The following is a 21,434-nucleotide window of genomic DNA, read 5'->3' on the forward strand; positions in this document are numbered from 1 at the left end:
CAAGACGTACAACGTTCAGCACTTCTAGCAGGCCTTTGGGGGGAAAAATGTTTAAAAAGACAAGAAAAAGACCATTTTGCTCAGGTGGTGGGTTTTTTTTCCTTTGGTAAACATGTGGGCACTTCTCTTCATTATCTAAATAGCTTTCAGCTTGAGATGTCACATATGGTAGCCTCACAGTTACCTTCAGCTTGTGCAGATGTTCTCCTCCTGCCCTGCAAATTGTTTGCAACTGTAGTAATAAGTAAAACGTAAGGAACAGAAGTTACTACACTGAAAAGCAGTAATCTGAAATTACTGCACTGAAAAGCATCTCGAGCTGACTGCGTTTTATGAACTTGCGTCTCTTGTCCAACCTCTTGGCTTTGGGCTTGGAGAGCTGGGAAATTGGGATTGTGAATTCAGCAAAACCCAAGTTTTAATTTAAATTTTGGAGCCTTTGAATATTGTATTAACCTTTTAGATCTGATTCGTGGGTAAATTGTTACGGCTGTCTTGAGACTGAGGGGTGAATAGTGCCAGAAGTGCCCTCACCTTGCCGTCAAGCCATCTGAACAGGACCTCAGCTTTGAAGGAGCAAAGCAGAAGTTTACTGCATCTTGCTCTCTTATAATTTTATTCTGTCTGTCGTTCAGGTTGCATGCTAGCTGGTGTTGGTATTTCCAAAACAGACCTCCTTTTGGCTGCTTGTCGAACCTCTGTTTGTTAAACTTTAGTTATTATGTCTGCATCATCTTGGTGAGCTGTACAATATTTAAATTTAGGTACGCACCATTTCCAACAATATGGTGGCAGGAAACAAATTGTAGCATTCATGTCATAGCACAAGAAATAAAAATAGAGGCAAATTCTGCTCAGTTACTACTTTTCATAGCGTTCTGATGGATTATGTAGATTTTTATGAGGTTTATGTTCACTAGGGTTTCTTAAAACCTCAGTGGATGTGATTACACAGTTTAAAGGTCTTCACAAAAAAGGGAGTAGCTGGGCTATACATTTATGAATTACTGTATGTATGTACTATGTTTTGCATATATTTTTTTAACATAATTTTTGTTCTTTGGAGGATTTAGGTGATTATCATAATGCAAATCAGTCGTGGTGGCGTTCTTTTACATCAGCACTTGTATTCTTTTATTCTTTGCATTTTAAAGGAAAAAAAGGACCATTTTTTGGTAAAAATAAATAGATCCTTTGTTGCAGTCTAGATCTCTTAAACTGTTTTCCTCTAGAAGTGGTAAAATATGTATGACTAATTAAAGCGCCTTTCATCAGCTCATAATCTCTGCCATTCAAATTTATTGAGAAATTCTTATTTATATAAACCATGCAAGTGGATAACCGGCCAAATATATTGGTATCTTTCAGTCTGAAGCACTGCCAACTGCAGATTATATGGCGTAAGACTTAAGGCAGTAAAGAAATCAAGGCAAATCCTTTCCTAGGGATCAAGGTTGTCAGGACAAAGATAAATAACACTTCGTTTTATAGATTTGTAGTTCTGTATTGGGAAAAAAAAAAAAATAAATTACAGCATGGTGTAAATAGACATGTATTTAATTCTCCCATAAAACAAAAATAACAGAAAGAATGTAGTTTAAGGTTTCTAGTTTAAGGTTACGCCACTAGCCATCATATTTGAGAGGTCCTGGCAGTCTGGTGAGGTTCCTACAGATTGGAAAAGGGCGAACATAACCCCCATCTTTAAAAAAGGGACCAAGGACAACCCGGGAAACTACAGACCGGACAGTCTTACCTCTGTGCCAGATAAAATCATGGAACAGATTCTCCTGGTAGCTGTACTAAGGCACATAAAAAATAACCAAGCGGTTGGTGACAGTCAACATGGCTTCACTAGGGGCAAGTCCTGCTTGACTAGTTTAGTGACCTTCTACGACAAAGCTACAGCGCTGGTTGACGTGGGTAAAGCAACAGATGTCACTTTCCTGGACTTGTGCAAGGTGTTTGACACTGTCCCACATGACATCCTTGTCTCTAAAATGGAGAGACACGGATTTGACAGATGGACCACTTGGTGGATAAAGAACTGGCTGGATGGTCACACTCAAAGAGTCGTGCTCAATGATGCGATGTCTACATGGAGACCAGTGTCAAGCGGTGTCATAGAATCATAGAATCATAGAATGGTTAGGGCTGGAAGGGACCTTCAAAGGTCATCTAGTCCAACCCCCCTGCAAGGAACAGGGATATCTCCAACTAGATCAGGTTGCTCAGGGCCTTGTCCAACCTGGCCTTGAACGTCTCCAGGGATGGAGCATCCACCACCTCTCTGGGCAACCTGTTCCAGTGTTCTACCACTCTCATGGTAAAAAATTTTTTCCTAATATCCAACCTGAACCTACCTCCCTCTATTTTAAAACCGTTACCCCTTGTCCTATCATAACTGGCCCTCCTGAACAGCCTCTCCCCATCTTTCCTGTAGGCCCCCTTGAGGTACTGGAAGACCGCTATAAGGTCACCCCGGAGCCTCCTCTTCTCCAGGCTGAACAGCCCCAACTCTTTCAGCCTGTCCTCATAGGAAAGGTGCTCCAGCCCTCTTATCATCTTCGTGGCCCTCCTCTGGACCCTCTCCAACTGGTCCATGTCCTTCTTATGTTGGGGACTCCAGAACTGGACGCAGTACTCCCTCAGGGGTCTGTTCTGGGCCCAGTGCCGTTCAACATCTTTGTCAGCGACATGGATGACGGCATTGAGTGCACCCTCAGTAAGTTTGCGGATGACACCAAGTTGTGTGGTGCTGTGGACTCACTTGAGGGAAGAGATGCCATACAGAGGGGCCTTGATAGGCTTGAGAAATGGGCTAGTGCTAAGTGCATGAGCTTCAACAGGTCAAAATGCAAGGTCCTTCACCTCGGTCGGGCCAATCCTAGGCACAAATACAAACTGGGCACAGAGTGGGTTGAGAGTAGCCCTGAAGAGAAGGATTTGGGGGTGTTTATAGATGAGAAGCTCAACATGAGCCGTGAGGGCACTCGTGGCCCAGAAGGCCAACCGCATCCTGAGATGTATCAAGAGAAGCGTGGTCAGCAGGTCAAGAGAGGTGATTCTCCCCCTCTACTCTGCTCTTGTGAGACCCCACCTTGAATACTGTGTCCAGTTCTGGTGTCCCCACCATAAGAGAGACATAGATTTGTTGGAGCGTGTTCAGAGGAGGGCCACAAAGATGATCCAGAGGCTGGAGCACCTCTGCTACGAGGACAGGTTGCGGGAGCCTTGAAAAGAGAAGACTTCGGGGTGACCTAATAGCTGCCTTCCAATACCTGAAGCGAACCTACAGGAAGGCTGGGGAGGGACTTTTTACAAGAGTGTCCACTGATAGGACAAGGGGAAATGGGTTTAAGTTGAAGGAGAACAGATTTAGATTAGATCTTAGGAAGAAATTCTTCAGTACGAGGGCAGTAAGACTTTGGAATAAATTGCCCAGAGAAGTTGTGGATGCCCCCTCCCTGGAGGTGTTCAAGGCCAGGTTGGACGGAGCCTTGAGTAGCCTGGTCTAGTTGAGAGGCGTCCCTGCCCATGGCAGGGAGATTGGGTTAGATGATCTCTAAGGTCCCTTCCAGCCTATGCCATTCTATGATTCTAAAATCATCTGAATGTCCAAGACATGAATGAATTTATTGAAGGCGGAAAAGAGTGAGTGAAATTGAGTGCTAAAAGGGCAATTTTCGTTCATCGCTTTTTAATGGTGATTGCTGTAATAGCTTGCATCAAGTTCTCTGGATGAATCACAGGGAAATCTTTCAATAACAGCACCTGTCCAAGATGAAACAGAGAAATTGTGTTTCTGAAGGCGTGCCTTTACTCTGTCCCACGGCCAACAGATTATACTGAAAAATCTCTTCTTCTGTTGCAGTCGCCTCGTTTCCCCACCAGTGTTCAGTGTCATTATCTTTAATATACCAAACTTACTTCTTAATTGAAATACTTCTTGCTTTTGGAGCTGGTGGCTTTTAGTAGGTCATAATTATCATATTTGGAGTTAGACTTTGACCTGGACTGAAATGCAGCATGATATATAATATTATATATTATTGGATGAGGCTTTGAGCAACCTGGTGTAGTGGAGGGTGTCCCTGCCCAAGGCAGGGGGGTTGGAACTAGATGATCTTTGAGGTCCCTTCCGACCCAAACTGTTCTAGGATTCTATAACCATCGTAGGTCAGTTTTGAAAACACAGATGTTAACGGGAAGATTTTTCCCCACTTTACCAAGCCTCCTCTCTAATGAGAAGTAATATGAAATTTGATTATTTTGGCTCTGAAAGATGATGTTTGGTTTTCTTAAAACCCACCCATGCCTCTGGTGGAAGGAAATGTCATTTACTGGCTTTCCTCTACCCCATGGTTTTTCTCTTGAGGTTTCCCAGTAGCATGGTGATCAAACCTGCCGGCTGGCTGCAATCTGAAATAAGACAAGCTTGTTCAGGATGCCGTGGCTGCACACATATTGTGCAATGCTTTAAAGGAGGGGATAATTAAAAAAAAAAAAAAAAGCATCTCCTGGGTCCCCCTAAAATCCCACTGAGCTTTGGAAAGCAGAATTGCCTCACTTCAGGTTTTAAAGCCCGAGTCTGAAAACAAAGCTCTGTAATAATCTGTCTTTGGATCTGAAAGTGAGTTGTATTTCCATATAAATGCCCTTGCCAGAGCCAGATATATTATTTTATCTCCAAACTAAACTGTCCTGTAAAGATTTTACACTAATCTTTTTCTTGTTTCGAACATGCTGGTTCTTCCTGGCCGAGCCTTTCTGCAAAAGGCACTGCCCGTCTTACGTTTGAGAGCTGCTGTTGAGTGCTACAGTCTACTCTTGTAAAGAACCACTATGGGAAAGTTTCTCTCAGGCAAAAAGAGCCTGAAAATGTTCATTTTATTGCTTGATGTGTAGAATTTTAGAAATCTGTAGGTGGAAATTCCCGTGTGAAAAACTTAAAGCCCCTCAAAACTGAAGAAGAGATGTCTTGTATTCAGTTAGTTTGGAGTACAAAATAGTATTCATGTGATTATTAATTTTTTAAAAAAAATCTTTTTATGAATTCAATGAATGGAGCCTCGTCAGAATGCTTAGTCAAGAATTGAGGAATTGCTTACAGATTTTCCTAGTAAAGATTAACATCTGACGTGGTCATGTCATTGCTTCAGGAACAACGGGATCCTTTATCTACGCTCACACAGTATGTGCATTTTGTTTTTTTTCCTACAGACAGTGCTTTGTTTGTAAGGGCAGCCCGACTGGATCTGTGTGTATGAGCTCTGCTGACCAACGCCGGTGTCCGACAGGTGTAAAACGGGGGGGAACACAGCAAAGGTTGAGACAAGTGCGTGATGAGGAGCTACTGGATATGGTGACAGCCAACGCTGCTGTAGTTGACTTTCATTTCATGAAAACTAAATACTCGTATTTCACACTTCACTGATGGGACGTAGACTTCAAAATTAGATTTAAGTTTCACAGGCAGTTGAGTTTCCTATGTCATTTGTAGTGACTATTGACTTCTGCAGTTTAAAGCCGCTCAGACCTCTTGTTCTTCAGATATGTTGGGATTCATTTTCATTAGATAGCCATGCCCTTTGAACACCCCAGCCTCTTTACTTGTCTGATTGATCATCAACATCCAAAACTTTCCTCCCTGCCTCGAGCTTTCCTGCTGTTTGCTTTTCCTTGCTGGGTGCTGCAGGGCCAACTTAAGGATGCCGTCACCCACAAGTGTGCCCTCCTGTTACAAAGGTGGGGTGTTAAGAGATTATTGTCGGTTCTAATACTGTAGAAACAGCATTTTCCTGTACATCTGCTATGGGAAGGGCTTTGAAATTGGCTTTGGAAACATTTTGAGTGTTACTTGCCCTGTGGGGACATTATTTGAAGATTTTCCTTTTACTTTCAGAGCTTATAGGTGCAGCAGTCTGAGGGATGAAGAATTCAGAACAGTTTAGAGGTTCCAAGTATATTATGGAAGCGCTTGCAATTCTCCATTACATTCTCATCTGCATGAAAAATACTTTTGGTGTATACCCAATTGCATGTCCATGGGCATAACGAGCACTAGCAGCATATCTGTAATGGAGGCAGCGCAGAGACTTCTGACCCACCATCAAGCTTGGTGGGATGTCCCAGGACAGTGCTCTGTGAAGCAAATGCTTTCATGACCTGAGCTAAGGGCTGTGCTGATGGAGTGGTGTAGCTGGGCTGAAAAACCACTGCCTCTCGGCTGGGTCACCTTGCCCAGCTGCCTTTGTACTGGTCTGGCGACAGATCAGATATCCCTTCCTTTGCTCAGCGACCCTGAAATCTCCATGCTCTCTATTCTTTCTTGTTCTTTTTTTGCCTAATTTTCATTTACTATTTCTTTGCATCGATTGTTTCTTTTCCAAGCTGTCCTTACCAGCTTTTTTCTCACCTTCTAGGTAGGAGCAAATCTTTTGAGTAGCAAAGCCTGCTTTTTCCCCTCATCTCCTTTTTTGAGACTCTCCTTTTGCGGTTGAGGTCTCAGCTGCTTTGGAGAGCTGAGCTTGTGCAGTTAGTGTGCACACACACGGGATGTGTGCGTTTGGCCGAGTCTCTCTATACGTTTGCAATATACAGCAGTACGTGTTAGTGTGCACTGGAGGTCAGTGTTCCAATGGCAGCAGAACTGGAGCTGGACTGGGCCCATGAGGCTGGAGGTTGGAGTCTTACAGGCTTGTGGAGCACAGGCACACACAGTATTTATCCTTCTATCTAGGACAAGGGGCAATGGCTTTCAGCTGAAAGAGGGGAGATTTCGATGAGATCTAAGGAAGAAAATGTTTACATTGAGGGTGGTGAGGCACTGTAACAGGTTGCCCAGAGGAGTTGTGGCTCCCTTATCCCTGGCAGTGTTCAAGGCCAGGTTGGATGAGGCTTCGAACAACCTGGTGTAGTGGAGAGTTTCCTTGGCCATGGCAGGGTGGTTGGAACTAGATGATCTTGAAGGTCCCTTCCAACTCAAACCACTCTAGGATTCTTGATTTTTCCAGATATAGGAGGAGAAATTCTGAGCTGAGCTACAACAGATATTATTGTCTCAGCTTGCTTGCAGGGTTAGGCAGAAGGGGGGAATTCTTGCCCCTTACAGCCCCAGTAGTTAGTGGGCACATCAAGCACAGTTTGATGAAGAATAGACACCAGGACACTTTTTTATAGACTTCTCTTTTGTCACGTGGGCAGCAAATGCTGGGCACCCAGCTTCCTCGTTTGGAGTGCTGAAACTGCAACTACAATGGCAGTGGCTGAAAACAGCCCTTGGTGAGAGACTGATTTTAATTAAAAAACGCTTTCCTTTTTAAAATCGTCCTTTATGCTAATTGAGATATAATTTGGGTTATTGTGAGTGCAATTCCCAAAGGAAACAAGGCTCTCTGCAGTAAGGGTAAGAATCAGTGGTTTTGTATCTTCTCACTCCTCATCTTCTTGATAACTTAGAGACCAGTGGTTGTTATCAGTCAAATTTTACATAGGAGCATGAGTCTCGCAAAGTTCCTAATTTTTTGAAAATACAAGGCAGGTGGGTAGAGAGGAGTATATCCTGTTAAAGTTGGCCTGTTCTTTGAACTTAACCCTTAATAAATTTTGCAGAATCTGCATCTTTCTGTCCATCTCTCACATCCTTGCACACACTCTGAAAACTTGAGCTCATCAGCTTAGCAGTTTGTGGATTAGCACTACTTTCACTACTCATTTCAGTCCCATGGGAAAAGGGGGTGATGTTTCTTGAGGCATTTGTGGTTACCTTGTTAGAGGTCCCAGCAATGGGAGTGGAACTTTTTCATCAAAACACCAAAGAGAATTCCCTTTCCCTCTTGTCTGCTGTCAGTTTGTGATTTGTTGCATAAAAAAAAGACAACTCTCGTTTGATTTTCAGAAACAGAAAAGATCCCTGTAATGCGTGGACAGTGGTTTATTGATGGTACATGGCAACCTCTAGAAGAAGAGGAAAGTAACCTAATAGAACAGGAGCACCTCAACCGCTTCAGAGGCCAGCAGCTGCAAGAGAGCTTTGATATGGAAGTATCAAAACCTGTTGACGGGAAGGAGGGTAAGATTGTTTAGATCACTGTTTTTATAGTATGTTTTTGGGCAGTTGAGGTCTGTTTTTCTGAAGTTTAAGAATGATCTGTGATGGTTTTCCATCCTGCGCGGTGGGGAACGTTGTTAAGAGGCATCAGTTTGCTCTCCCATTGTTCAGTGCATCATGCCATTGTTGGATTTCCTGCTGCAGCACGTTTGATGAACATTGTAAAAACTGTATTTGTGGATAAACTTGTTCTCATTTTGCTTGGTGTTTCATCTCTTTTAATTGTGTTTGAAATCTCACTTCAAACTGAAATCTCTTGATGGGACAAGGAGAGTCAGTGTCCAAACGCAAAGTGGCTATTAGCTCTCTGGCCAGCGTTCCTAATTCTGCCCTCCAGGGAGTATCAGTTTTACAGATCACATTTCATTTTCCATTCTAGTTCAGCCTGTGACTTTGTTAGAGTAGTTTTCAGCTACAGTAAATCTTGAGCATTCATTCTGTTATGGCAGTCTTTATATTTTTAATGACCAGGCTGATGACATTCAGTTAATGTTCTTGGGAATCTCGGGCAAATGCATATTTTTAAGAATAGCCTTCTGAAACTACTGATCCATTATTTAATCTACGCAGTTGAATTGGTTGACCAGGGCAAGTATAGCACAGCAGAAGTTCAGTATTTTTGGCTTTCACACTTCACTTCTGTTTGTTAGTTGTCACTTGATGAACAACCTACAAACCAAGAGCTGCGAGTACAGAGGCCTCACAGTGTGTTTTGGTAGGATTTTGGTTGTGTTACTCTTTATAAAGCAACTTTATTTTCCAACTCTTTAAACTGCAGCTTTGTACAAAACAGCTACAGAAGGCAGGAGTGGCTGTGTTTTGGCCATGAGCATGGAGAAGTTCTTAGGTGTGAACTATGTGACCACACTTGTTAGTAAATTAGAAGCAAGGCAGTATTCAGGGTTCTTCTGTGATTACCGTAAAGAAAACCAGAATAGCATTTATTGACTTGAAGAGACGTTTTTTCAACAGTGCAGAGATTAGTTAAGTTTCTAACTCCCCTCAAAGCTAGAGAGGACTCTGGGAATATTTTTTTTTCTGTTTGTACCCCTTTCAAAGATCTTTCCCTCTGGCCAAGCCTGCAGTACAGACTTCTGCTTTAACAGCTCTGTCAGATAGATGCATAAAAAAGTGTGACCCCTGAGCCACAGCACTGTGCCAGTACAACTGCTGCCAGCCTTTGGTAGCTTAATTTCTGATGGAAGGAAGAAAGGATGGCTTCAGTTGTACATAGATTCTTCTTATCAAGTAAGGAAGGGAGTTAATTTTTTTTCCAGAAAATGTCTGGTCTGTGGAGCATAAATTTTCAGATTTGAGGTTGGAAAGACTGGGGAGAGTGATGAGAAAGATATAATCCCTGATATTTATGAAAACATAAAAGATCAGAAAAAAACCCTCCAAATTCAGACACCAGTGCCTTTTCTAAAACTAAAGTTAAAAAAAAAAAAGGCACAACAAAAAAAAAACCCTAAGCTATGTATGCACTCACTGCAAAATAGAATATGTGTCAAGTCACCAATAACTTTCAATAGGGTTTTTTTTTGTGGTAATAGGAAAGTTGCAGAAAAATTATAGCTAACAGTATGTGAAAAGTGGTTTTGCCATTATAATATGCCTCTCAATACATCTCTGATCAGCTGGCATCCATGATTGCCATCTGCACGTGGCACTGGGAGAAGCTTTACAACGTACGTTATTGCTGATGAAGTAAACATGATTAGTTGGAGGCGTGCTGAATTCAGTTTATAAATTTCTTAAATGCTACAATTTGCTGTAATTGCATCCTGTATGCAGCGTATTTTGGTCCCATCAAGGTTTACAGTCAGCTGTTATTTATGACTGGTGAAAGTTAGGATCAATCTGTAAATATCACTGGGAAGCAAAGTGACTCTTCGCAGCGCTGTGATGAAGCATTGTAAATGATGAAAACTGAGCCATCTTCTCTAATTCTGCAGCAAAATTAATTCAATCTGCTGTAACAGTCTCTTAATCCTTAGACAAAATTACTTTCTTATATGAGCGTGCCAGTTTGCATCATGAATAACAAAAAGCTGGCTTGTCAACAAGCATCCTGTTGATAGGCAGTAGACAAACCTACCGACTCTTGATTTCACCCCAGCCGTGCTCTTAAACAGCGGCTGAAAAGTTGGGAGCAGGTTCCACTTTGCTGCTCCTGTTCCAGTTAGTTTTCTCTTGTTCAGCCCACTAACTCGGGGCGACATACGATATCTTGGAATTTAGCATCCAAGGCTCAGTTGGCAATTTCTTTGCATTTTAATCATCTTTATTGATTTATTTTATTGCCCTCTGAGATCTTTTTGTGAAGAAGACAGGGTTGTGAGCAGGATTACGAGGTGTTTAGCACCCTCAGCTCTCGAGCAGCCTGCCCGAAGCGTTGCTGGCGATGGAATCGCCCTCTTTAAGCACAGGGCGAGTGGTGCTGCTTCCCCACTGCACGTGGGGTCGTGCGTACGGGTGGGGGCATCCATGCAGAAGCTGAGTGAGCACTAAGTACGTTACCTGTGAAGAGTAGCTGCTCAGCACAAGGTGTCCCTCTTCTTTCCTTCTATCTTTAGTTTTGGGATACATTTTAGGAGAGTACCCTTACAAAAAATTATTTCCCACTCCACTGATTTGATTTATTAATTTTGCTCCTGGGTTGTAGCGTGTTAACAAGGAGATAACTAAGCTTCAACCAGGGCTTTTGTTGGTGATAGGCTGGCACTTTATTTCTTAGGACTATCCAACCAGATTATGTCACACCTTTAGATTTGCCATATCCGGTTGACCTGGATTTGTCTCCAAGAAGGTTATGTCCCATAGGAGTTCACAGGTGTGGTTCCCAGGTACCTGCTGCTTGTAAAGAAATGAGTTAAATTTCTGAGATTTCTGGAGCGATACTTGATTCTAAATGTATTGGCATCTGTAACACTTGTAAAAGGCCAACTACTCTGCCTGGCAACCTCTGAAGTGGAGCATCCATAGGAGGTGCTGGCATGTGGCAACCAACTCCCCAGACCACAGACCAAGCAGAATGTGTGCATGTCTGGGAGGGATGCTGAGGGCATCAGCCTCTCTCTTCATCAACTCCACAGGGTGCCTAAAACCAGGCCAGAGGAATGCTGCTGAAGTGCTGGTGCAAGCCAGTGCTGCAAGGGCATCACTTGTCTCCTCCATGGCTTGACCACACTCTGTTTCACATCTCATCACCCCGGTGTGCCCTTTGATCCTGGCCAGATTCCACATACGTTTTTCAGTTTGAATGGTTCATTTTCTTATTGATGGATACACCAAAAAACATTGCTATTTTGTCTTTTAAGACGGAGTAACCGGTACAGCTACAGGAGGAAACCACACTTAGGATGAGGAATTGGGGATCTGGCTGCATTTCGACTGCAGTGTCATGAAACTGAATGTCTGCAGCCTGGATTGGAGTTAATGCAGATCACAAATTTGAACCAATGTGAATCTGCGGATTGGCAGGTTCAGGAAAGGCATCTTCTGGCTTGTCTTTGCATAAAGTAATTTTACATGATTTTTTTTGAGCCAAATGAGAGTCAGACCCACATTGTCGTTTTATCGCTGTGTTGAGGAGCCACTCAAGTCTCTGCTAAAAACAATCGAGTCTGATGATGCTTTAAATCCTTAAATGCACATACTGTAACAGTATATGTGGGCTTCCAGGACTGATTTGTCGTTCATAGAATCACAGAATGGTTTGAGTTAGAAGGGACCTTCAAGATCATCTAGTTCCAACCCCCCCTGCCATGGGCAGGGACACCTTCCTCTAGATGAGGTTGCTCATCCAACCTGGCCCTGAACCACTACTTCTGCCACTCTGTTGATATGTAGACCATGTTGGGGTTTTTTGAGGCCCTCAAATTCATTTTTCCAGTACTTTTTTTTTTTTCAATCCAAGTAACACAAGTGTTTTTTATATGTTGGCTTTACTTGTCCTCCTTACGGAATATTCATTCTTCAGACTTAACATACGTAAATCAACGTCAACACAAGACGTAAGGTAGTGTTTTGCTCTGAATTCTTAGGTTCAAAATTTTAAATGATAAAAACTTCAGCCCCTAAAATCTGGAAATGTCTGGTGTGTTTATTTGCTCACACTGAGAAAGGTTTATGACTCTGCCTTTGTGCAGGAATACTGACCTTCCTTGTACTACCTATACCCAGTGCTTACACTTAAATTTATGTTACTACTGTAAAATAATTCTATAAACATTTCTGAGAAAGACCTAGTTTACACCACTTGTTCTTCGAAGCAATATTTCAGCTGAAACCATTTTGAAAGGAATACAGAAAAGGGTATCATAATGCCTTTTTAGCAGTCAATAAGCTTAAAATGTAGAAAATAATGTAAGATTTAGAAACTGCTTTTTGGCAGACGATGAGCTCAGGACCTATCTAAAGTATTTTATCAAAGGAGCAGCGTTCTCAAGTGACTTCAGTAATATCAAGGCCGTTGTAAGATAAAACAAGACCATGGACTCGGATCATAGCAGATGCCTAAGGGTTCTCAGACTAGATATTCTGCAGACAGCGTTGAACCACAATAAAGGCAGTGACGATCACACCAAGACCTTCTTGATGAAGGGTCAAAGTTGCTACTTCAGTGTTGATTTTTCTCTCTTGCTCTGTGGTTGGAGCCCACATATCCCTTGCTGCGAGTTCCCCAAGCACAGAGGAGCTTGTTAGCAGGCAAGTGCAGGGAGGTGGTCAAGGATGGACGAGCAGCTTTTGTCACCCAGACTGACTTTCAGCTGGAGGTTCAGTCTGTGGGACCTGCAGCTGACTGGTACACAGTCAAACTGCCATCTCTTGTCTTCTTTATGGTGGTGTTTATCCAAACAGCGGAGCAGGAACAGCAAGTGCTCGGCATGCGCCTGGGGAGGTAGTGGCAGGTGATGCTTCCCACTGCTGACCACTGAGCGGTGATTCAAAGAGTACATCATAAACTGGTCCCTGGTATAAATAACATCCTCTAACAGCTTTAACATTTGCTATCAATACCTTAAGAATACTTGGTTAACTGTTACTATCATAAATACAGTTGAGTACCTATCAACTGTAGGTTAAGTACTACAGAGCTGGAGTGCTGCGTTCAGCTCTGGGGTTCCCAACACCAGAAGGATATGGACCTGTTGGAGCAGGTCCAGAGGAGGCCACAAAGGTGATCCAAGGGCTGGAGCACCTCTCCTATGAAGACAGGCTGAGAGAGTTGGGGCTGTTCAGCCTGGAGAAGAGAAGGCTCCGGGGAGACCTTCCAGCACCTAAAGGGGCTACAAGAAAGCTGGAGAGGGGCTTTGGACAAGGGTGTGTAGTGATAGGACAAGGGGCAATGGCTTTAAACTGAAAGAGAGGAGATTTGCATTAGATCTAAGGAAGAAATTTTCACTCAGAGTGGTGAGGCACTGGCACAGGTTGTCCAGAGAAGTTGTGGCTGCCCCATCCCTGGAAGTGTTCAAGGCCAGGTTGGATGAGACTTTGAGCAACCTGGTGTAGTGGAAGGTGTCCCTGCCCATGGCAGGGGGGTTGGAACTAGATGATCTTGAAGGTCCGTTCCAACCCAAACCATTCTATCATTCTATGATCTGTTGCTCCATCATCTTCTTCAGGTATATTCATTTAATTAGGATGAAGTGAAGCTGAAAGGCTAATATATGTGACAGTAAGATAGGGATAGACATAGTTCGTTGTATTTGCACAGAGATGCTCAAAATTCAGTTTGGAAATCACCTGAGCAACCTGATCCAAATTTGAAATTGGATCCAACTTGGATCTGTCCTCTGGGCAATCTCTACCAGTGTTTTATCACCCTTACCATAAAAAAGATTTTTTTTTTCTTATAATTTACTTCAATTTTCTATGTGTATTCTTGAGTTGCCACAGCCAGTAAACTATTCTATAGACTAAATTATTCCATCAAGTTCCAAGTGCAGTAGCTATGAGCCTAATTTTCCTCTCCTCTAGAAAACTGATGTTTTCATACGATACAAAAAGGAGAAAACTGATGTCGAACAGTCATATCCTTCACTTGCATCTGTATTAAGGCACCTGCTGACAGAGCTGTTAGCTGAGGGTATGAAGAGGTGTGACCTGCACCAGTAGAACTGGGGCAGTCGAAGCCCTTGACACAAGCATGGAATATCGCTCTCCCATACTGGCATAAGTTACCGGATCACAGAGTATTAACTACTGGTGTTGGTAAGGGAAGATGTCATTCTGTTACGTTTCTTCCCACTCTCCAGCAAGCTGATTCTGAGTAATCACAGCTTAATGGCTGTGGGTTCAGAAGGCAGGCTGGAGAGTCTTGATTTCCCGTTGGACTTAAACTCACTCTCCTGACTACATCATTTTTTTTGGAGGCTGAACTGTTTTGAAATTACTCAATTTGTTTAGGACATTAAGACTATTTCTGTGAGTGAGGGCCCACAGAGCAATAGCACAGAAGACACAGATTTGTAGGACTTCACTTTCAGCCTTGCTTGGGAACCCCTGAAGAAACCTAAAAGGTATCCATCATAGAATCATAGCATGGTTTTGGTTGGAAGCGACCTCAAAGATCATACAGTTCCAATGCCCCTGCCACGAGCAGGGACACCTTCCACTAGACCAGGTTGCTCAGAGCCTCATCCAACGTGGTCTTGAACACCTCCAGGGATGGGACATAATCGAATTAACAGTGAATACGAGTCTCCTGTTGTGTAAGTACCAAGAGCAGCTTCCTCCTCTTCACAGACCTTTACCTGCCCCTTAGCAGCAGCTTTCACTTACCTGAAAGTATTTCTTCCGTAATCGCACAGCACCAGCATCTAAGTCCCTGAAAAAGAATCTTTTGGGCTGCTGTGCGATATTTCAACGTTCTCACGAGGAGTGAAATACCAGAATTGAAAGTGTGATGGAAGTCACAGACTTGCCTTACGATCAAGTTGAAGCTCGAGGCAAAGCGCACATGCTGTTGCGTTTCACCGTGGAAGGCAGCTTCTGGAGGACTTACAGAACAGGGTGATGACAGCAGGATATTTTGTCTGATCTAACTTGTAATGATCCTCTTCTGCTCTTTGGGGAAAATGATAGAGCTGTGCTTAAAATTGAATTTCTTGGGGTTTTTCCCAATGTTTCTTTCATGTATACTTAAGAAGGGTTACTGTGTTCTACCCTGTACAAATAGAGCATTTATGCTTTTGAACGTGTAAATGCAAAGGCACTCGGTGAGTCAGATTACACTGTGTTCCAGCTGTCTTTTACTAATGCCTTTAGCTTTGTTGTGATGTCATAAGTGTTTATGAAGAGTGAAGAAACTGAATTTGGCTAATGTGACCTGACACTTCAGCTACAAAACCAGTTTTTTACGTGTATATACTTTTTCAGAAAATGTGCCAACTTTTTTTTTTTTCTCTTAACAATGGTAATACTAATGAAAAAAATGACACCCCTTTTAAAAATTTTACTTTGAAGCTCAGTGTTTTTACTTTTAGTTCTCTACTACCTCCCTCCCTTCTCCCTCCCTTCTTTGTTCAAATGGAGAGGATATAAGGAGAACTCAGATGCTGCATGTCTTAAGCGAAAGCGTTCCCAAGGTACAGTAACTGTAGATTTCTTTTTTTGTAGTACTCCTGCCTTAGGAAGCTTTAAATTCTAGTTTGCTTACATTATTTAAATGTGTTAGATTTACATGCTTCAATTTCTTGAGCTGTATTCATGCTATTTCCTTCAAAAGGGAAGGAAAAAGCATCACAGATCTTAGCAGAAAAGTAGAAGTGCTGTGAATCTTAGAGAAAAGTAGATGCCAACAGTATCCTGCAGTAATCCTTATTATGATTGTTTCTGACTGTGATGAAAACTGTAAATGTTTGTTTCTCACGCTCTTTATATGTGGTTTGGCTTTTTCACTGAATTAAAAGTGACTTTAGAATCACAGCAGGCCTGGTATAAGATAAATTATGTCACAGAGGAATTTTTTTGTTTTGCCACTGTTTTGGATGATGCATGCATCTTTAATTTCATGTTGTAAGTTGGTTTTACTGCAACTTTTGTATGAGTACTGGAATGACACGAGACTTTGGACATAGGGTATAAAAAGGGGAGGCTGTCTGGAATACGTGATAAAGGCTGCTGTGTTGCAGAATACACCTTTGAACTTTGCAGCAGCTGATACTGTGCAAATTTGTTTCAGAAAGTGGGAGTAGATCTTACAGGAGCCATTAGTGATTGCAGAAAGCTCAAAAGTACTTGTCACTGGTCTTTCTCTGCCACCATTAAAGCCAGTGATGGTTAGACTTTTACTGACTTCAGTGACTGTGGAACTAGACTTCTGAAAACTGCACCCTCGATTTAAAGTGTAAATGCACATGGTAGGTTTAGAGTTATTCTTGTCATACCATATATTCCTTTAGCTCCTGGGAAAATTGTAAAGTATGAGAATTTATTTCAACATGCGTAAATGTTTGCCTTTTGACTTCCTTTAATTATATTTTTCTATAATTGAGTCCAAATGAAAATCAAAATCAAAGAATGATTCTATTATTCTGTGATTATGATTCCAGGCATTTTATAATTAAAATGTTAATAGTGAACTTTTTCCTGCCTCTTGTCACACATGGGACTCAAATCTGTTAAAGGTGACTAAGCGTAACTGCTGTCTTGAGCAGTAAGAGAGGACTTCTGCCTTTTATTTTGTGATTGTAATTTTGAAATTATTGTGTATATTATTTTCTCCAAGTCATGTTCAGTTGTGGTAATGAATGGGCTTGAATTAAAAAATCAGAAGTAGGTGCTTGTATGACACATAGTGACACTGATGAATTGAGAGGTGGTGAAGTGCAATATAAAAATGACAACATGAAACAGCCTAATTTAGTTAAGTGTCATAGCCTTTTTGATGACTTTGCCTTTTTTTTTTTTTCCAATAAATAAAAAAAAAAGGTTTTAAAATCTACAGCTGTACCTCAGGTTTACATACCAGAGTTTCAGAATTGTTTAAGAAAGAACAATAGCAGCCAAATTACGCTCTCAGCTCTGGGTATGATGTGGTAGAGTTTTGTGCAGAAACTAGTGCTCACTGATCTATTTTAAAATCCCTGAAAAAAAGAAGGCAGAAGAGGTTTTTCAGACAGTATGTATCCCTTCTCTGGTGTTTAGCCCTGACTGGTGGAGGAAATGGAGATGACATCAGCTCTTAGCACTTCAAAGGTGCTTTCCTCTAGATTGATTTTGTCTTGGCCATGGTCAACTCTGGTAGAACAGAATCACCCCGTGCTTTGGCCTTGGCAGGTGGATGAAAGTATCAAGTGAAAACCAGGTGCTTACCTTAAAAGATATTTAATTTTAAACTGTTTGCCCCGTGAAATGCTGTGTTCGAGTGCTGTCTGCACGTACTCCTGGAGGTGCTCAGCTCCTCAAGCTCTTGAGCTGGGGACATGCTTGCACTAGCAAACCAGCACACAGCGTGCACGTCCCCAACTTCTCCAAGGCTTTTATGCTGTAAGCGTGAAAAATAGCGCAGGCTTTCTACTCCTTAGTTAGTGTCCAGTTATTTTGACTCAAGATGAGTTTCTGCAGTCTAATTGAGACCAGGTTTTTCAAGGCTTTAGCAGTAGGTAGTCTCTAGTTTATGTTAACCTCTTTGTTTTTCATATTTAAACTTTTTAGAGGGATTTTTCCCTCTTGGTGAAACTGGAGGTTTGTGTGATAGTACCTGTTGATTTCTTCAGTTGAAGGAAGGCCTTTCTTGAGCCCTCTCACTTCCCCTCTGCTTCTCTCCTTGGTTTTGCATGGCTTACTCTCTCCTGTCTAGCATCAGGCTGTCTTGCCTCTACAGTGGGGTTGTGCCTTCCACCTGCTCGTACTCTAGATGTCTATCTTGGTTGGTATTCCTGAAAAATGTTTCTAGTTTCTAGCTATAAAGGAACCCAAAATTTGGTCTCGTTTCCATGGGCTTGGCCTTCACTCTCAAGCTAGAAAACTTCAGAGTGTGCAGAATACCTAGGGCTTTCTGCAACTGGGGAAGATGCACCTACGGAGATGCCCGCTAAGCAAGCTGTGCGTGTTGTCAGTGTCAGAGAAGTAGTTTGTGTGAAAACAAAGCTGCGAGAAGTCTGGTCCAGAGGGAGACTCCTGTCCCATGGTTTTATGGGAGACCCTTCATCTTCTGTGCCTGCCGTTCAGAGATGCCGTAGCCACAGCCAGATCTTGGTGAAGCTCAGCAACTTCCTAGTGTGGTGCCCTGGAGAGAATCCACAAGCGTAGAAGGCATGCTCCTGAAGGACCCCGAAGGCAGAGGAACGAACACAAAGAGCATTCCCCTGTGCCATACCCACTGCCTAATCTGAATTCTGCAGCTTTGCTTCCCCAGCCTTGGTGACTTCTTGACATCTCCTGGTATGAACAGCTGTCGAGTTGTCAGTTTGATCAGCTCTGCAGCATGCAAGAGGTTTATAGAACAGGCACTGTTTATTCTGAAAAGAGAATGTAAATCATGTTATCTCATCATCTTCAGGAAGACAGAACTTTCTCTTCCTCGTGTTCAATTTCAAAACGGCGATGACAGCCCTTGTTATCCCATACCTGGAGAGCACAGTTTGCATATTTTGATTTTTTTTTTAAGATGTTTATTTTCAGACTGCTGTCAGATCCTTTCCAAAGACACTTTTTTTTGTTACCTGCCTCAAAATTAATACACCAACAGACTGTGAGCAGCAGAAGCTCCTTTTGGTTGGGCTTTTGAGTCTTGAGAATCTCTTCACAGTCCTTGATGTTGGCCCTCATGAAGAGCTGAGACAGTGGATCAGGTTGCCCAGAGAAGTTGTGGATGCCCCGTCCCTGGAAGTGTTCAAGGCCAGGTTGGACGAGGCTTTGAGCAGCCTGATGTAGTGGAAGATGCCCCTGCCCATGGCAGGGGGGTTGGAACTAGATGGTCTTCAATGTCCCTTCCAATCCAAACCATTCTATGATGGCTTGTAAATCACTTATCCCTGTGACTGATCTCAGCCAGGCAGCTCTTCCCTCAGTTGGGTTTCTGAGTACAAAATCTCTGGATTTTGTGCAAATCAGTGCAAATCTGCAAGGGTGTACCATTTTCCTCTCCCCAGACATTGTCATCACTGGGACAGATGCTTACGTAAGGACAGAGAGCACACAACCATGGTCATCAAGCGAGGTGTCACTCTTGTTTTCAAGGGGTAATCTTGCACACCAAGAGGGCCTGGAGCTCAGGGTGATAGATTTTTCCCTTATTAGGGGATTTTTGTTCCACTGATGGACATCACAACCAGAGTCTGAAGATGAACAGATATCCCAATGTTTATATACATTTTAAAAGGGAAGACAAAAATCTCACCCCACCTCAGTTAGAGGGTGGGTTGGTCTGAGGAATGAATGCATCGATCCACAGGCAGGGTTTTTAAACAGTGCATTCTATGGGATTTCAAAACCAAGTACCAAGGTGGAGCACCCAGCTTGGTTGGTTTTGACCCATATGACTCTAGTTGCCTTTTAAATGAACATCATGGTTGGTAAGACAGACACCCTGGAAGCGTCATCTAAACTAATCCAAAATACTGCACTGGAGTGGATGGTGCCTGTGAAATGTCCTGCAGCCACTGTTTTTCAGGGATTGAGCCTCTCTGCTTCTGGTTTAGACTTTGCTCTGGAGCATGCACATGGACAGGCACTCAAATGCAAAGCAGTGCATGTGTTGGTAAACAAAATTTATTGGGAGATGCAAAATAAAAGGTAAATATGTCGATTCAAATTGCAAAATTTGTCATCTTACGGGCAAATTGGTAGATTCTCTGAAAAGCGTTGTCTGTGTGCGTGTTCTGGATCCTGCCACTTCCCTAAGAACTCTTGACACTTTGTGGTTGAAAGAAAACTGAGAAGCAAGAACAAACAAACACTTTTTTCTTTTTTTTCCTTCATTGTGGATGCTGGGTAGAAAGGAGGGGGGTATACTCATACTCTAAGTGCTGTAAAAATATATCTGAGCTCGAATGCAGCATGTACATTAACAACACATCTCAGAGAGGTAAGTTACTCTGTTGTCAAGAGACAAGGAAGTACGGTCCTACTAGAAGTCGCTGGTAGTTTGGTGTGGTGCTTGTCTTAGCAGCAGACCAAATTTTTCAGATTCCCTTCTGAAGACATTACTAAACATGCAGAGAAATAGTGTTGGATATTTCGTTAGCAGTTCCTGTGTGCTTGCATGTCTGGTATTTGATTTTGATGTGTCCTTCAACATAGGTGTTTTTGAAGAACACTGGAAGAGTAAAAGTTAGGAATTCGTTCTTCCCAAGTGAGAATAATTCAGGCAGGGTAGGGAAAACCTACTTCTTTCTCTATATTCTTTCCAATAGAGAGGCTGGACTTGATTCCAGAGTTTGAGGATCGTTCCTCCCCAAACTGCTGTTTTTCCAGTGGCAATAAGTGGCTCAACCTCGCCGTCTCTTCCCCTGCATGCTTTGGACATTGAGCACAACGCTCTCCAAAGGCATCAAGCATCCAGCCCTCCTCTGTCAGCTTCCCCAGGAGCGTCGTCTGAGAGGGATTTTACAGAATGCAGATGGAACAGCTCTTACAGACCTGCTAGACAATGCATGAAAAGTCTACATAGGTCATGGAATTGAGAAAGGAGGAGATTGCAGAGACATCTGCAAGGAGGTCCCTTGTCTTTGCCACTAGACTACATGCCTGTCTCTGGACATCACAGCCAGTGTTGCACTGTCTCCAAGTCTGAAGGAGGAAGTCTTGCTGGGAATTTCCTTTCCTGCTCCAGCTCTAAACTGAGATTTCTGGACATGACTTCATCTCTGCACCTGCAAGGACGTTTATGAACAATCAGTTTGCACATTTGTTGAGTTCTCACTAGGTTGCTTCTTGCTCTGGCCAGTCATTACCCTGAGCTGACATGTGTACCCTCAAAGTCAGGCTTACTCCTTTCCTGTTCTTGCTCTGTCAGTGTAAAACAGCAACATAGTTCGGGTTATTTTTTGTGAATCGGTTGTTTACTGTAGCAGAAGGGGTGATCCTTTCCTAATCCCCTTGTTTTCTTACAGACTTCATTTCATTTTTCATCAGACTATGTCAGGTCTATCTGCCTTGGCAAAGAAACAAAAAATACTCCAGGAGAAAGGTCACGACATCTAGCTCTACACGGCTGGTTCGTGCTGTAGCGGGGTTAAAATATGAAATTGTGATGGGCCAGGCTTTCTCAGAATGTTTTTAGAAGAGTATAAAAAATTCATTTGAGTGGCTTCAGGTAGGGGACAGGTTAGAGCTGCGCTTGTTATGGAAAAAAAAAACAACAGACAAA

General features: G+C 42.6%; 1 protein-coding gene across 2 annotated transcripts in view; it reads left to right on the forward strand.

Annotated features, from left to right (window-relative positions):
- DDHD1 (DDHD domain containing 1) overlaps positions 1 to 21,434 on the forward strand; it is a 71,205-nt gene that overhangs the window by 9,994 nt on the left and 39,777 nt on the right. The window contains exons 2-3 of one of the 2 annotated variants that reach the window (XM_086613668.1): positions 7,898 to 8,074; positions 15,604 to 15,705. In XM_086613668.1, the coding sequence (XP_086469794.1) occupies positions 7,898 to 8,074; positions 15,604 to 15,705 (279 nt within the window). The remainder of the gene's footprint in view (positions 1 to 7,897; positions 8,075 to 15,603; positions 15,706 to 21,434) is intronic. The other variant, XM_086613669.1, reaches the window with a different exon arrangement.

The sequence above is a fragment of the Tauraco erythrolophus genome, chromosome 6 (genome assembly GCF_009769465.1).
Source record: "Tauraco erythrolophus isolate bTauEry1 chromosome 6, bTauEry1.pri, whole genome shotgun sequence".
Lineage (NCBI taxonomy): Eukaryota > Metazoa > Chordata > Aves > Musophagiformes > Musophagidae > Tauraco > Tauraco erythrolophus.